Consider the following 17,360-nt stretch of genomic DNA (forward strand, 5'->3'; position numbering starts at 1 on the left):
AAATTTGTAAATATACATAGAAACTCCCTTGAAAGAAATTTAAGCATTCTAACTGTATTAGATTATTATTTTTAATATCACTCTCAAAATGCATGCCTACATATTTATATTATTTGAAACTATATTCCAATAAGTGTTCCTTGGTAAAATGTTTCAAGAAAATTTTTAAGAATTATAATAAGAGCAGGGTGCAGTGGTGCACAACTATAATCCCAGCAACTAGAGAGGCTGAGTTAGGAGGATTACTAGTTTCAGGCAAGTCTCAGCAATTAGTGAGACTCTGCCTCAAGAAAAAAAAAAAAAGAAAAGAAAGAGTTGTAATAACAATTTAAGTCAAGAAAGGCCATTATAAAATCTGGCCAATGAGATTTCAATAGTAATGCTTATGATTTACATCCTTGAGTTAACATTTATAATGGCAAATAAGTAATGAATATAAAAATCAGACATTCAAATAATTTATTCAGCAAATATTTATTGAATGTCTATGTGCCAGACTCTGTTCTAGTTGCTGGAGATAAAGAAGATAACAGAATAAACAAAATTAATTGTTAGGATGGAACTTATACTTTTTAATGATCCTAATGCAGGATATAATCAGTAAAAAAAAAAAAAAAAAAAAAAAGAATCTTTTTTTAAATTTAGAAAACAATAAGGCAGAGGCATAAAATAAACCATGAATATGAAGTAAAAATAATAGGGTTAGATTATAGGGTTACAATATTACATAGGGTGGTTGGGAGACCATTACTGAGAAGTGATATATGAAGAAGATCTGAAGTTGAGGGAGGAAACCATTTTGATATCTGGAGGAAAAACCATTCTTGATAAAAGCAGCAAGTATGGAGGTCCTGTATATTTCCTAATACTCGGATCACAGCAAGAAAGCCAGGGTGGTTGAAACCCAGTGAATGGGGAAGGGGATGAGGCAGACAGAATAGGGACTTGACAACTGTGGCAAGGACTATGTATTCCTCTAAGCAAGAGGCTATGATGGGATTGCAGGAAAAATATTCTGACTGTTGTGGTGAAAACATACAAGTAAAGGATCACAGAGACCATAAAAGTTGTCAGAGTAAAAACATCATCATTAGAGGTGGTGAAAAGCACTCACTTGTAGACATGTTTTGAAGGTAGAGTCAACAGAATTTCGTAAGAGATGGATATGGAGTGACATTAGGAGAGAATCAAATTTGACTCTAAAAAATTTTAGTTTGTACAACTGGAATTTAGTGTTGCTGTTTACTAACATGAGAATATTCATGATACTGACTGTGTACAAAATAAGTTGAAGATGTCTATTAGAGATATCCAAGTGGAGTTGTTGAGTAGGTATTTGGATATGACTGAAATTTGGGAAAGAGTTTACAGCTAGTGATTTGGGAGTCTAACAGTACAGATGTAGCTTAAGGGAATGAGCATAAAATAGAAGAGTCTGAAGGCTGCACACTGGATCACCCAAAAGTTTAGATATGGGGATGAGGAGGAATCCATAAAATAAGAAGGAATAGATGGAAAGACAGTGTGAAGTCCAGGAATTGGTAGAGATAGTAGATTGAAAACTTAAACTTATTAGGTATTAAAAGAAAGAAAAGGTTAAGAACAATTATGTATTCTGATTAAGTTTTGAAATTTTTAGGTTAGTTCACATTGACTGCATACACTGAGCACTCAGTTAAATAACAGTTCCAGTAGAATATTGTCAAAATATGAGGTATAAATTGATGGAATTTATACAAATCTGACAACCTGGGATATATTACATTGGGCTCTTCAGTTTCACTGACTTGGGTATGTTAATCACAGTTTTACTATATGTATTTTGGGCAATCTACATAACAACCTTATGGCTCAGTATCTGCATATATAAAATGGAGATGCTAATATCTATTTTACAAGGTTGCTGTTACAAAGATGAAGTGAATAGAGGTAAACTTTCAGCATATTGGCTGGGACATGATAGATACTCAAAAAAAACGTTTGTAGTTATGGGTATTATTATTTCTACTCACAGGGCAATCTGGAAAATATTAACATAGTTTTACTACTAATGTGTTTTTAAGCAACTTGATAATTTGACAAAAGAAGAAAATATTCAATTATTTTATGTTAAAATATATCTGTAAGCCTTAACTATTAAAAGGTATGTCTATATTTAAAGAACCATTACACTACATAAGACATAATTTTTTGAAATTTAAATCCTCTTCAGTTAATCTTAGAATGTGTAACATTTACCATAAAAATATACTTAATAAATATTACTCAGTTTATTATACATCAAGAATCTTTTAGTTTGACTCTTTAATATTTATACCATATATATTAAAATTGAAACTTTCTTAGAAATTTCTTAAAGTCTCAAGATTTTAGTTGTACCTTCTCTAAATGAGATGAAACTAAATCATTTCTATGATACCATACAACTTTAAAATTTCACAAAAGTATGATTAAGAATAACAACACATAACAGAAAGAAATAAAAATATAACCTGAGATGTCATAGACTCCAAAGGTACAAAGGTAGTACTTTGTAATAAAAATGAGGAATACAAATTAAGGGATTACACAGATACATAATTTCATACACATTCAGTTGTTTTAACCCTGGAAGGAGGCAGGAAAATGAAGTTACAGGAAAAAAAAAAAAATCAGTTAATTCATTCACTGTTGGCTTCAAAAATGTAGAAAAAGTCACTTATAATTAGGAGGCAAAAGTAGAAGGCGATGTATATTATCTTATTTCAGCTTCTACCATAAATGATCTGGACATATGTTATAACGATCTTTTTAGAATGGAACAATAAGTGAAAGGGAAAGAAGATATTTAGAGGCTACTGAGGTAGAATGTCAGGCAATACATCTTTTTCGATTAAAAAGGGCAATTTGGTATAAATTTTGCTAATGAATTTTATGTCTTATTACTTAATAAAAATTTCTAACCAAAAAGATTCATACAAACATCAAAAGATTACAACTTGGCACTTTGTGTTTTCTTGCTAGAAAATTCTTCCTTATATTATAATCTTTTTCATTTTATAGTTTTGTATTTAGGAGAAATAGAAAATCCTTTCTTACTGAGTGAGCGGCAGTAGAGATTCAAGTTGTCATTATCAGATTCCTAAGAAAACAACTGACCATTTCCTATATTGTCAAATACATGGTTGAGAAACTTTTATAAAATATGTTAAAAAACGATCAACAACTTTCTTAAGTTTAAAAAAAAAAAAAAAAAAAAAGGTGGCTACGGTAAAATGGAAAAAGCCGCCAGGATATAGAGAAGGAGAAAACCATCAAATCACCAAAGTACTGATTTATGGATTCTAAGAATTTGAAGGTATGCTTGGATTAGTACACAAAACAAATGACCAACTGTTTTTCCCCCTAGTGCTGAGGTTCAAACCTAGGGCTTGTCCATTCTAAGCAAGTACTCTAACATTGAGCTAAATCTCCAACACACAATTCAAAAACTTTAAAGATGTCTAAAGGCAAAATCCATTGAACATGAAAGAAAATTTATAATCCCGCCTCAATAGCCATTTAAAGTCATGGTGTTCACTGAATATTTAAACAACAACAACAAAAATAAAAAGAAGGAAAAAAGGTAAAGAATGATCAAAGGCAGTTTTTCTAGAAATAAATTTAATGTGTATTTAAAAACAATAATTATTTTTCTTAAAAATTATTCCAGTTGAAATAGTAAAGATTACAAATTTCTGCATATGCATAAATCTTGCATACTTCATTATAATTAAAAAAGCATTAAATGCTTGTCATTGTTTTCAGTTACTATAATTTATTTTAAGATAATTTATTTTAAATAAATTAAGCTTAACCTATGATTTTAAAATGCAAGTAAAATCTATGCTAAATTTGGAAGCAATTAGTAATATAATGCCTATCTTTTTCAACCCTGATCACTTAACAACAAGCAAAAGCATTAGTAACACACCTGTGAGTCCCTGAAGTACATCTCATATTGCTGTATCATCTGTCTGCTAATCAGGCTTCCATGATAAACCACAACATTAATATCAGTCCATGTACGAAATTCTCTCTCCCAGTTTGCAATGGTAGAAAGTGGTGCAATAATCAGGAAAGGTCCTCTTATACCAGTCAGAAGGATTTCGTAGAGGAATGTAATTGATTGAATGGTTTTGCCAAGACCCATTTCATCTGCTAAAATGCAGTTTCGTCTGAAATAAACAAATATATTATCCATGCATACATTGGGTTCTTCTGTATACTATGAAGTTTTTAAAGATAAATATATGAAAATAATCAAAGAGTAAATAAAAATATTTGCACTTATAAAAACAAAAGTTGATGAAGTGCAGAATAAGCTCAAGATTACAATTTTATTATAATCCTGCAAAGGAAAAATTAAAGATTTTTATAGCTCCAAATTAAAGATAACAACTGTTTGATTTTTCTAAAAACTGAAAAGATAAGAGCAATGCATATTACATAATTTATTCAGGAAGTTTTTATTAAATACCTTCTATTATCTCAGGACAGTATGAGAAGATGGGATACAAAAGAAATAGAACATGTTCTCTGCCTTCCAGGGGCTTGTATCTATTAGAGAAGCAGACATGCAAATACATAAATAAATAATCATGCAATGTGCTACTGTAGAAGCACAACTATACTATTGGTTTTCAACCATAGCTGTGCAGTAGAAGAGCCTACAAAGCTTGAAAAAGAAACAAAACAGATACTTAGGTTCTCCCCTGCCCCGACTTTTACATTATGATTTAATATGTATGGAGTAGGATAAAGTCAGTTCTAATTTTTAAAATAAGCTCTATAGATGATTGTACTATGTGGCCAGTGAAGAATATCAGAATAATACTTATTATGGCAGCATAGAGGAAAAACCAATAAACTATAGCTAAAAGGGATCAAAGAAGAAACAACTTCAGCAAGGAAGTCAGTTATGATTAGGATTTTGCTAGAGGACAAAGCAAAGCAGGAGGTGGAGCGGGGGAGCAGGGGAGGAACTAACTGAGGGACCAAAAGTTATTCAATATAGTTAATGATCAACAGGGAAAGGTAAAGGAAGAAGAGAGAAGTGAGATTGGAGGCATAAACAGAAGAGGTTAGACATCATTATTTTATGCAATAGGAGGCACAGAAAATCTTAAAAGAAACCCTATAAGGTTAGGTGTGTACTTTAAACTTTATTTTGGTGACACTAAGGATATCAGAGGGTAAGGGGATGAGAAGTTGGGAAGTAAATGGCAAAGTACTTTAATAGACAGGGAAGATATTATGGGCATATAGACTAAGGGAGAATAAACTAACTTTCCAGAAATGATGTCAGAGTCTATTATGGGTTAGAATGAATTGGCCCTTGGAAACAACTCAATGTATAGGGTATAAGATGACATCTAGATTTTAGTTTGGGTAATAAAACAAACTGTATTAGTAATAAGATGAAAAATATGGAGAAAAAACAAATTTGACACAGAAGAAACCGGAATTAAAATTAATTTTGACATCTGCCGTGTTTGAAGAATTGTTGTGTTTGACATTCAGGTAGCCAGAAGATGAATGGAAATATGGGCCCAGAATTCAAGGTCTTAGACATAATATGGAATTATTAAAATATTATTGGTGAATAGGGCGAGGTATATAGCTCAATCGTACAGCACTTGCCTAGCATTTGCAAGGTCCTGGGTTTGATCTCAGGCACCACATACACAAGCTTGTGTGTGTGCATGCGTGCATATGCACATACAAAAGTAAAGTAGTAAGGAAAGGCACGGAGGGCAGAGTACAGAGTATGGCTGAGGGAGAACAAACATGTAATATGAAAAGAGAAATAAGATAGAACCTGAAGCAGCAAAAAGCAACAACTAAATGACAGGCAGGGGAAGAGTAACCAGGAGTCTATTGAATGGGGAGGAGGAACGTTTACAGGAAGGATTGGCAATTTCTACCCAATGGAAAGTAAGATTAGGCTAAAGACTATCCTTGGGATTAGAAAATCAAGTTTTGGGGAACAGACAAAAACAAACTCTATATTACAACAGGTTAAAAAGAGAAATGGAGATAAGGAAATGGGGAGAGAGACTGCAGGCTACTCTATCTAGGAATATGCCTGGAAAGCTACAAAGAGGGTTCAAAGCAGTTAGTAGAGCCAAAAGGAGGTTTATCATTTGTTTTCTTTCTATAGATAGGCTAACCCCAAATTTATTCATAGACTGAAGGGATAGAAATAGTCTTCAGGGATCCCTTGAACATATTTTTTAAAAAAGGATGATAACTGAATGAAGTGAAGCTCTGAAAACACTAGATGAAACTAGCATGTCAAGGACTGAGATAACATGATTCATCCTTGTCCTAGAGTAAGATCTTTTACCTTGCAATGCACAAGGTTAGAGGTAAGAATGGCTGTAGATATGCTTATAGGATTGAATGTGAGGGCAGGCAAGAATTTTCACCCTGTATATGACTGTATATGCATAGCAGTCATATACAGAAAGTGAATGAGACAGAATTGTGACAAAGAACATGAAGGAAGTGATGGAAGTTTAAAACAGGTAATGTAGGAAGTAGGAGTATCAATAAAGGAAGGCAAGATTTAAAAAAATGTGTTAACCTCATTTATGTGGATGATTCTTGAGAATGATTAATATTTAGAAAATAAAACCAGGGAAAAGAAAACTGTATGGAATAACAGGATGCCTGCACTCCATCTGAGTCACATAACTCACCATTATTACTAAGTGTGACAACTGAGAAGAATAATATAATAAGTAAAATCACAGAAAAGTGACTTGGAATTAAAGTGTCATCAAATATTGCTGTAAGTACTAATAATAATGCCTTCATTTGCTCTTTTGTATACACTATTATACTTCTTTCTGAATCATGATGTCATGTTTTTCTTTTTTCAAAATTATCTTTCCATCTCAAAAAAGAACTTGTGGCTTGAGGGCTGGGAAAGTAGCTCAGTGATAGATTGCTTGCTCAGCATGCATGAGGACCTGGGTTCAATTCTTCATACCAGATATATGCATAAACATGTAAACACACACACAGAAAGAGATACAAAGCATTTTATAAACTGTGAAAAATACTAACAAAGAGGTAATTTTTATATTCATTTTTATATTCTATTCTTTATTAATAGTTGGCAATATACTTCATGGAAAGCATTAGAAAACAGAGATCTAATTCACACAGGTGTAATGTGTTACAGTTTACTAAATAAAACCAACTGTAGGCAGACAGTAGTATAAACGGATAAGCTGAAAAACTTCCTGTAACATAACAAATGTTTTAGGACTCTTGGCACTTTATTTCAAATTTAATGATTAATCAATGTAACTCTGACTGACACACACTTAAAGGAAGCAGTGTAGTTGACAACTTAAACTAATTTACATATTTTTCTAGAGTAACTTCACCTTATTTTATGTATTTATTTTTCAGGGATACTAGGTATTGAACCCAGGGGTGCTTAACCACTGACCCACATCCCCACTGTTCCCCTTTTAAATTTTTAAATTCTTTTATTTTCACACACGCTCTTGCTAAGTTGCCTAGGCTGGGTTTGAACTTGCAATGCTCCTGCTTCAGTCTCCCAAGCTGCTGGGATTACAGGCATGTACCATGGCACCCAGTAGTAACTTCACTTTAAATCAAAGACTTCATCAAAATAACAATATGGAAACATCAGTATTGACTTTATTTAATGTATTTTGACATACATAAGGAAAAGGTTATAACACTAAAATTTTTTAAGATATACTACATACCTGTTGTACCAGTTGAACAGGAGCCAGTTGAGTCCTTCCAGTTGATATTCCCTGAGTTGATTGCCATTTTTGTAGTCCCTGGATTGATCTATTTTCTTCCAAATATTAGAGGGAGGGCGGTCCTTTGTGGAAAAACAAAGAATGAATGGTGAAAAAGTCAAAGTTAACATCATTCTTAAAGGAGAAAGACTGAAAGCTTTCCCTAAGATCAGAAATAAGGCAAAGATGTCCCCTGTGACATCTATTTACATTGTACCATAGGCTGTGACAAGGATGATCAAGCAAGGAAAGCAGACAAAAGTCACCAAGATTGGAAATGAAAAACTAAAACTATCTTTATTCATAGTAGATATAATTTGTCTATGTAGAAAATCCTTTGGGATCTATTAAAAGCTAAACTAAGTAGTAGTTTTAGCAAGATTACATAATGTAAAACTGAAGTACAAAAGTCAATTGTATTCTATACTTTAGCAAAAATAATGAATTATTTAAGAAACAGCTATTTTATAATGAATCTAAAATACTAATTTTTAAAAATTGATTCTTAATAAAAGTGGTATAGCACCAGTAAATTTGAAGCCACAAAATACTCTGAGAAAAACTAATGAAGATATACCCTGATTTGAACACTTAACATTGTTAACCTATTAATTTTTCTCAAAGTGAACAAAATCAACACAATCCAATCAAACTTGCATCGCGGTTTTTGTAGAAATTGACAAGTTAATTCTAAAAGCACATGGAAATGCAAAGTACCAGAAATAGCCAAAACAGCACTGGGAGGTGTGGGGAAGATGTAAATAAAGTTTGGGGACTTATAATAACTGATTTCAAGAATTGTAAAAGTTGCAGAATCAAGACTATGTAGAACTAATGCTGTTAACCTAAGACAAATAGGGCTTATAAAGAAAACAGGGCTACATTCATACTAGGCAAGCATTCTACCACTGAGCTACAACTCCATTCCAAGAAAACATTTCTTAAATAATAGCCAATGAACTTTAAAATTATTATTAACATGACATTTAAGTTACTACTTAAAATAATTTCCATATTAAATTCCATTCTATATAAACTTCTTTTCAGTAATCCAATCATTGTTAATATTTCATTAATTTAGAAGAGAGCAAAATTTTCTTTTTGGAATCTCTAAAAATACTTTCCATGATTTATACACTATTTTATTCAACAATAATGACTAACAATAACAAAAAAAAAAAATCACCTCCTACATTATATAAGTATTGTAGATTAGCAATGTTGTCATTGATTTTACATTAAGGGGACTAATTCTCCTCGCTCAAAACCTATTATGAGAAATTATACTATATATCTAAGGCATCTCTAATTTCTGAAAATCTCTAAGAGATTCTGATGTGCTAAGATTTTGTGAAGCTGTTTATGATAGGTTCTTACCAAATGTCTTGTGTCGGGTCTCAAAGCTTGTAGTTGTTCAAACTCTTCTATTTTTGCCAGATCTACATCTTCCTTTAGTTCCCATGTACTATCTTCATATGGCAATGAGCACCATTTTACTAAGTAGTAAATAACAGGCTGTAAAAAAAATTTTTTTTTTCAATTTACCATTTTAAAAATAAGAACAGTAAGTAGTTCAAATACAGCATGATTACAGACAGTTTAAACATACTAACCTATGTGGATAAAAACAAATGAAACACTTTTATTAAAGAGTTTTTAGGCTGTAAGTTTTAAAGAGTATTAGTATTTTTTTTTTTTTTAATTTTTTTAGTTTTAGGTGGATATAATACCTTTATTTTTATGTGGTGCTCAGGATCAAACCCAGGGCCTCCCTTGTGCTGGGTGAGTGCTCTACCACTGAGCCACAACCCCAACCCCAGTATTAGATTTTAATATTTGCAAAGTTTCAGGCTTTTCTTATGTAAAAATATATTCTTATGAGCATCTGTGAAACCCTGGGTTTGTTCCCCAGCACCACAAAAATTTTAAAAAATGATAAAGTATTTACCTCACCAGTATCCTTATCTTCACAAAATGACACTTCTAATACTCTGTCTACTTCAACATAGTCTGGGTTAAAGGGTTCTTCTTCCATCTAAAAGAGTACAAAGCAAGACAAACTTACCAGTGTTTCACTATAGAACAAACACATCACTTTGACTCCAATTAAAATTTCCAACAAATGGCATTTTTCTAGTTTAATTTCCAAAAGACATTTATGATATATGAATGGCCATGTTATAAATAATAAGATCAACCAAACGGCACTAAAAAGAAATAGGGTATTCCGGACAAGTAAGTTACTTTAGGAGATGTGTTTAAAGTTTTCCTAAAACTAGCCTCTATGCTTCTCTTTTGCTACTTTGTTCAGGTTGCTAAAGTTGCTCAGTTCTCAGTAGTACCACTCTTTATCTTTACCTGATAGTCCTGTGCTCAAGATCCACTCATCAAGTTGAATGCAAACTGTCTACTTGTGCTACCTCAAACTTAGTTGTATTCATTTACTCTTCAACCTATACCTCCTCCTATATTTTCTAACTGGGTTAATGGAGGACAGCTCCCTTTCCAGTCCTGAAACTCAGTCACACAAGTCAGAAATGAAGAAGCTGTCTTAGATTCCTTCTTTTCCTTTACTTCTCTTTATTTCTGACTTGTACTTTTTTTTTTTTTTTTTTTTTGGTACCCGGGATTGAACATGGGGTGCTTAACCTTTGAGCCACATTCCTAGTCCTATTTTATATTTTAAATTTTGAGACAGGGTCTCACGAGGTTGCTTAAGTCCTCTGTAAACTGCTGAGGCTCGCTTTGAACTTGCAATCCTCCTGCCTCAGCCTCCAGAGCCACTGGGATTACAGGCAAGTGACACCACACCCCACCAGATTTTACTTTTAATTGAAATTCAGATTGGTTCCTTCCTCCTCATTCCCATTGACTCATCACTTCTTATAAGAATCTTTAAAAGTAACTCCTAACTTGTCCCCCAAAGCCTGTCTTGTCTTCCTTTACTGTTTTTCATATTGTTGTCAGACTAATCTTTCTCAAATACAAATTATTTTACTTACGGTTTCCTTGTTTAAGATCTTTCAGTGATTCTGCCTTGTTTGAAGATCAGGTTCAAATTAGTTTTTTTGTGTAATTGATAAGATCCCTCCTTTTCTACCAACCTTATCTTCTATTGCTTGCTACAACTTTAACTGAGATTGCAACCTACCTAAGTGCAAAACCATGTTGTCTAAAACTCATCTCACATGTTCATGTTTTTATGCTCATTCTGCTCTCTTCTGACTAGTTTACCACTTCTTGGCTTCTCTGCTTGAGTAATTCCTATTCATCTCTGAAAGACGTTCAACAGACACTTCAGCTTACTTTACTGCACTCTTCACTCTTCATATGTTTACCCTCAAAATGCTGTGTATCACATGGCTCTACCTTTAGTTCTCTTTAGTATCTTAAACCTCTTTCCTCAAGTCCATGGTTCTGTATAGGACACATGTGATAACAATGGGGACAGCCCAACACCAGAATGGTAATATGACACTTTAGAGATTTTAAAAAAGAAAAGGTGTCAGATATATTCATTAGTTGGAGGTGATTATTTTACAATGTATAAATGTATCAAATTATCAAATTGTGAACCATAAATATATCAGTAATCTTTGTCAAATACAACTAATTTTCTTTTTTTAAGGAAACAAAAGGAAATTTTGATAGTTAAAAGAAGAAAAAACTCTAGTCTGGTGCAGTGGTGCACATGTATAATCCCAGCTACTGGGAAGGCTGAGAAGAATCACAAGGTTGTAACTAGCCAGTACGACTAGGTAAAACCATGCCTCAAAATAAAAAGTGAAAAGGGTTAGGGATATGGTAGAGTACTTGCCTAGCATGTGTGAGGCCTTGGGTTTAGTTTCCAGTACTACAAAAAAACTAAACAGAAGATTTTTTTGAGGTGGTTTTAATAATTATGAAGGGAATAACAGTACTTTCTACTCTTAACGCAGTGATCAAAGTTAACTATCTACTAGTGAGGTACAATGTATGGGCAAATAGGTATCACATACCATCTATGACTGAAAAGAATAAAGCATGATTTCTGTAATGTTCTTGAAAATAAAGTATAGCCTGAATTAAAACAAAATAAACATAACCCCAAATTGAGAGACATTCTACAAAATAACCTATATTCTTAAAAAATGTCCAAGAAATGAAAAACAAAAACTGAATAGAGAGAGATGACAGCTAAATGTAACATATGATGCTGAACTGAATTCTAAAACAGACAAACATAAACATATACACACACATTTTTGGCTCTTAAAACACTAGTTTGACAATGAAATAGGAATAAGGTCTGAAGATGATAATAATAGTACTATAATGTAATTTCTAATAATAGTGCTATATCAATGTCAATTCTATTATTTTTATGTAAGAATATATTTTGTTTTTAGAAAATAGACACATTTATAACATATGTTCATGTTTCATAAAATGCATGCATGACAAAAGGATGGGGAGCATAAGGGATGGGGAAATTTGGATACAATAAATACAAATAAGTAAATATAGGAAAATGTTAACATTTGCAAAATCAATTTAAAATGTACATGGGAATGTGTTTTACTATTTTCATGATTTTTTTTCCAAAATATAGTTTAAAATTATTCAAATTAAAGAATTCAGATGAATGTATAAGTGCTCTAAAGAATAGGCTACTTTAAAAAATATTAGATGAGAAAAGAACATCAGATCATTTGGTGAGGCCTAGAAACATATATTTTTTCAATGATGTTGTAGTCACATAAATAGAAGGCTGGTATGGATAATATGCAATGTTAATATAATTATTTAGTATGTAATATTTAATACACAATACTGAAAATTTTTATTTTCCATTTATTTGCTATAATATAACTTCCTTTACTTAAATAATTTGCTGATAAATTCTTTGTGATTTTAACACACCCAGTTTGACTATATACATTGAAATAATGCTAACTTAAAAATACAAATATTATCTACCATTCCGAATTATCGGTATTTTTGTTTTGGCTAGTTTCCAAGTTAATTTTGGAAAGAGAAAAATTCTGTTGATAGCATTTTATTTGAATATCAATGTTGGAAGCTTAAGAATTAAATTAATGCTTAAATTTTGATAAATAAATCTACATGTATTCAAAGTCCAACACATAATAGTCTTATTTTTTTCTTACATCTGCAAAAAAATGTGCTCTTTGTGCTTGTCTCAATTTGAATCGTTTAATTTTCTGCTGGATCCTTTTATCTTTCAAAAGCTGCTCTTCTGTGGCCCATTCACAGTGAAGATAGGAGCTAAAATTTTTATAGAAGTGGTATATTAGAACGTTACAAAAAACATGCTTATGATTAATTTTTAATTATAATATCCAATATGAAATATTATCTTCAATTATGTAATAGGCAGTTTAATCACTTTAATTTTAACAGACTTCATGTAATTTCTAAAATTAAAACAACTGTGATCTCTATGTCCTTAGAAGATTATAGCCTAAGATGTACAATTTACCATATAGAAACAGAATAGTAAACTGACTAGAAGTAATCAGCAAGATGTAATTTATCTTCCGTTTTTTTCATTATAATGGACCTGTCACAATCAGAGTGCTAACTTATTTTGAAACCAACGTAATTTTATCTAAAAACTTTCATGAAAGTATAGAAAACAACAGAAAAAGGTAGACAAAGAATAACTTTTTCATGATTATTGGCTGTTTAAGATGGAAATTTAAATTTTGAAGTAAAAGAATCACATTATACATATTTAATGCAATAACCTAAATACTAGAATTTTTTAAGAAAAAAAATGAAGTCTGAAAAGTTCAACATACAATGAATAATACCTATAATTTGTAAAAGTATATTTTGTAGATTCCTGCATTTTGAGATTAATAAGGAATACTTTCTGGAAAAAAAAATCAGTCTCATCATGGAACGTTTTCAATAGTCTTCCACTTTTTAATGATTCATGCAGTTATAAATGATAAAAATTATTTTTAAGTGCAGGTAAAAGGAAAATTGTAATTTTAATTCAATGTTTTATATTAAAATATCTACCAACTTCACATTAATTTTCTAACTCAAATACTTACTAATTCTTGTATTTTACAAAAAATTCTTCTGTATCAATCATCACTCCAGGTGATATCTATGAAAATAAAATTAATAATTATAAAGCTTAAACAGGACATGGAACATAAAGTGTGAAATATAATGTGCCATTACTTACTTCCTTTTTAACAATTCTAGAAGACAGTATTTTGTCTACAATTGCAGCATCTTCTTCACTTGGGTTCTCCTATTGGAGTGAGGGAAAGAAATATGCAATGGAACACATTCTGAAATATCTTTTAGTTGCTATTTTATATGTTTATAAATACCCTAAAACTCAACAAAGAAGCATTTAGCACAGATGCCCAGCACTATGAACTTTATAAATATAGTAAAATGGAAAAAATATATCATCATTATTATGTTTTTTGTCATCATCATCATCATTCTAAACATACTGTGCTTTTTTGTGTGTGCTAGGCATTATTCTAAGCACTCTGCATTTATTAATTAATCTAATCCATTAACATCTCCATTATTATCCCTCCTATTATCATCTCCATTGTACAATTTAAAAAACACAGGAATATTCAAGATAATTAAATGCCCAAAGTTTTCAATCACTCAGGTAGTGAATGAGTACTTCGTTCACAATGTAGATAAGAGAAATTAAAAGAATTATAGAAGAGGAAAGCACACATGAAAGGCACAAAGGTATCAAAACATGGCATTTAGGAAACTTCATTAAGGTAGTCCTTATAAAATGTGGCAGGAGACAAAGTCAGAAAATCTAGACAAAGGTCTTTCTTTATACACTGTGCTAAAAAAGGCATTATTATTTCAGATTTAGAAGACTATTAGAGTAATTTTCAGCCAAAAAGTAATCCCTATCCAATCTGCTCATAGATTGCAATCTACCTAATAATCAGACTGTTTCTTTAGAAACATTCTGCAAAGGAGAGACAGTTTGAAAGAGTTTTCGGTATACACTGAGGAAGAAAAAAATATTTTGACAAATAGGATGAGGAAATCAAGGCAAACGAGAGGTATGAATTTCTACTATTTTGAAGAATTTACATTTATCTGAAAATGTATTGTCGTAATAATCCCAAATATGCCTTACCACAAATAACTGTAAAGGCTGTTCACCAGGTAAAGGAGTTGAATTCTTTTTTATTTTCATAGAGCCTTTAACCTCTTCTTCAGATTGCTTCCCTTCTGCATCTTCTGCATATTTTTTTCTTTTAATTTGTCGATTTGATCTTCTTTTCTGTAATGAACCAGAAGGATCAGATTTATACAACTGATTTTTTTAGATAATTTAAAATCTTTTGAACACAGATTTTAAGAATTTTACTTCTAAAGTTGGCAAATTGTTTATTAATTTTCAAACTTATATTCAACACACATTTTTTCCTTACTCTTTTAAAGGAAGATTATAATTTGCCCATTGCCACAGGTTTATAATCATTCTAATGTTTTACTTTCCCAAAATTTCAAACATCAAAGATTAGTAATAATATCTTTATTTATTTTTCTTTAAAAGTTTTAAGAAAAGAACTCTGTTGCTTTTAAAAAACTATCTTACAGATTGGGCAAAATATATTTTATTAGTAATACCTTTATTGCTGGGTTGCTTTTCTTTATAAACTATTGTTAAAAAGAGCAAAAAGGTTATTTTACTTTGTTGCACTATTTTAAACCTTAGGCATGACATATTTAAAACTATAGATCCTTTCATATTTTTTTGCCCCAAACCTAAAAAGTATATTAGATGAACATTGGTTAAGTAATTAATTGGGAGCATAATCCTAGGGCATTAAAGAATATTTGAAAAAACATGAAACTGTTTAAAGTAGAATAAAACAATGTTTTAAATACAAAAATATTTATTAAATTTACCAAATAATTAAACTTGAAGGAAGAAACAATATTTCTAATTGACTAGCTTTACTAAAAATAAAAACATTAATATCATAAAATGTTGTCTTTTAAATAAAAGAATTACATGTAGTAGCACAATTTTTAAATTACCTAAGTAATTTAAAACCAGGAATCAAATATACATGGTTTTACTTACCTCCCTAAGTATCTAATATTTGTTTCAAAAGTTTCTATATTTTAAAGGAGAATTTTTAAACAAGGTTACATATCTTTTTGATGGTCCTACTAAAAAGTCAAAAGCTTAGGGTGGTTTGAAAATCCCAAAGGATTTAATTTTACTTTTTTTTTTTTTTTTAATTCTCTAAAATCTCACAGGGTGTAGGCACCTCAACCAACTGTGCTATTGCTTAACATTTGGTAAATCTTTTTTTTTTTTTTTGGGGGGGGTGGGGTGGGGATTGAACCCAGGGCCTTGTGCTTACAAGGCAAGCACTCTACTGACTGAGCTATCTCCCCAGCCCCCAATATTTGGTAAATCTAACCCTTTTTCCTTTTTCTTCTATATAATGAAACTCTCATGACACTCCCCAGAAATGGAACTAACAAAATAACCCATGCATTTTCCTTTTGGTTTCTGCCTAAGTCTTGCATTTGGCAGATCTTTTGTTACTCCACAGCCATGACAAAAATGGCTGAGTGAGTGCATAGCACAGGGGCATACTGTTATCTGTATCCAGTAAGGTGGCAGTAGTGGCCTTTGTAACAACATGCTTCTCCCCCTTTCACTTACTTATAAGTAAGGCAATATATGGCTGTCAAAAGAGAACTCAACACCTCTTTCAAGAGGAGTCACCATCTAGTTACACTAAGCTTCTATGGGTGGCGGCAGTGAGGAAGGATGGACGTTGGGGATGGAACCAAGGATTATATAGATGCTAGGCAAGCACTCTACCTCTGAGTTGCACCCTGAGCCCCCAAATTTTGTTTAATTTTATTTTTTGGTCATCATCCAAATGGCCATGAAGACATTTACATTTTCAAATAGCAAATAAACATTTTATTAATACAGGAGATGGGGAAGACGGATAAAATTATAATAAAAAGACCATGAGAAACTCAGTATTCCCACATACTATTTTGAAAGAGACATGAAATATTTATTATTCGCTGGGGAGTGGGGGGTCTATGAATCTAGGCAAAAAGAATGTTTATAGTTTTTATAGTTTCTTTTCTGGTCACTCAAGCATCTGAGTACTCTGAAGTGTTTTTGTCTTTGGTAAATAGTAAATGAAGAACCAAATGTGGTGGCACATGCCTGCAATCCCAGGGATTTGGAAGCCTGAGGCAGGAGGATCACAGGTTTGAGGTTGCCTTGGGTAATTTAGTAAGTCATTGTCTCAAAATAAAATAAAAAGTGCTGGGGGTATAATCAGTGGTAAAGCACTCCTGAGTTCAATGTCTAACACTGAAGGGTGGACAAACAGATAGATCAGTGTTCTGAAAAACTCCTTTTAGCTTACAAACAGAATGAGGACCAGTTAAGGAAAACGTCTTCCTTATCCTATGAAAACTCTATGAGGCTGGCAGATTAAAATTCCATGAATTAGGAAAATGTACTTGATTTTATAATAAATCACATTCCAT

General features: G+C 31.7%; 1 protein-coding gene across 8 annotated transcripts in view; it reads right to left on the reverse strand.

The window, feature by feature from the left end:
- Positions 1–17,360, reverse strand: part of CHD9 (chromodomain helicase DNA binding protein 9) — a 195,183-nt gene that overhangs the window by 71,249 nt on the left and 106,574 nt on the right. For all 8 annotated transcript variants that reach the window (XM_079118515.1, XM_079118514.1, XM_079118513.1 and 5 more), the window contains 8 exons: positions 14,956–15,102; positions 14,011–14,079; positions 13,874–13,929; positions 12,959–13,076; positions 9,757–9,843; positions 9,186–9,323; positions 7,770–7,891; positions 3,953–4,196 (listed from right to left, as the gene is read on the reverse strand). In XM_079118515.1, coding sequence (XP_078974641.1) covers positions 3,953–4,196; positions 7,770–7,891; positions 9,186–9,323; positions 9,757–9,843; positions 12,959–13,076; positions 13,874–13,929; positions 14,011–14,079; positions 14,956–15,102 — 981 coding nt within the window. The remainder of the gene's footprint in view (positions 1–3,952; positions 4,197–7,769; positions 7,892–9,185; positions 9,324–9,756; positions 9,844–12,958; positions 13,077–13,873; positions 13,930–14,010; positions 14,080–14,955; positions 15,103–17,360) is intronic.

The sequence above is a fragment of the Sciurus vulgaris genome (genome assembly GCF_902686455.1).
Source record: "Sciurus vulgaris genome assembly, chromosome: 17".
In the NCBI taxonomy this organism is placed as follows: Eukaryota; Metazoa; Chordata; class Mammalia; order Rodentia; family Sciuridae; genus Sciurus; species Sciurus vulgaris.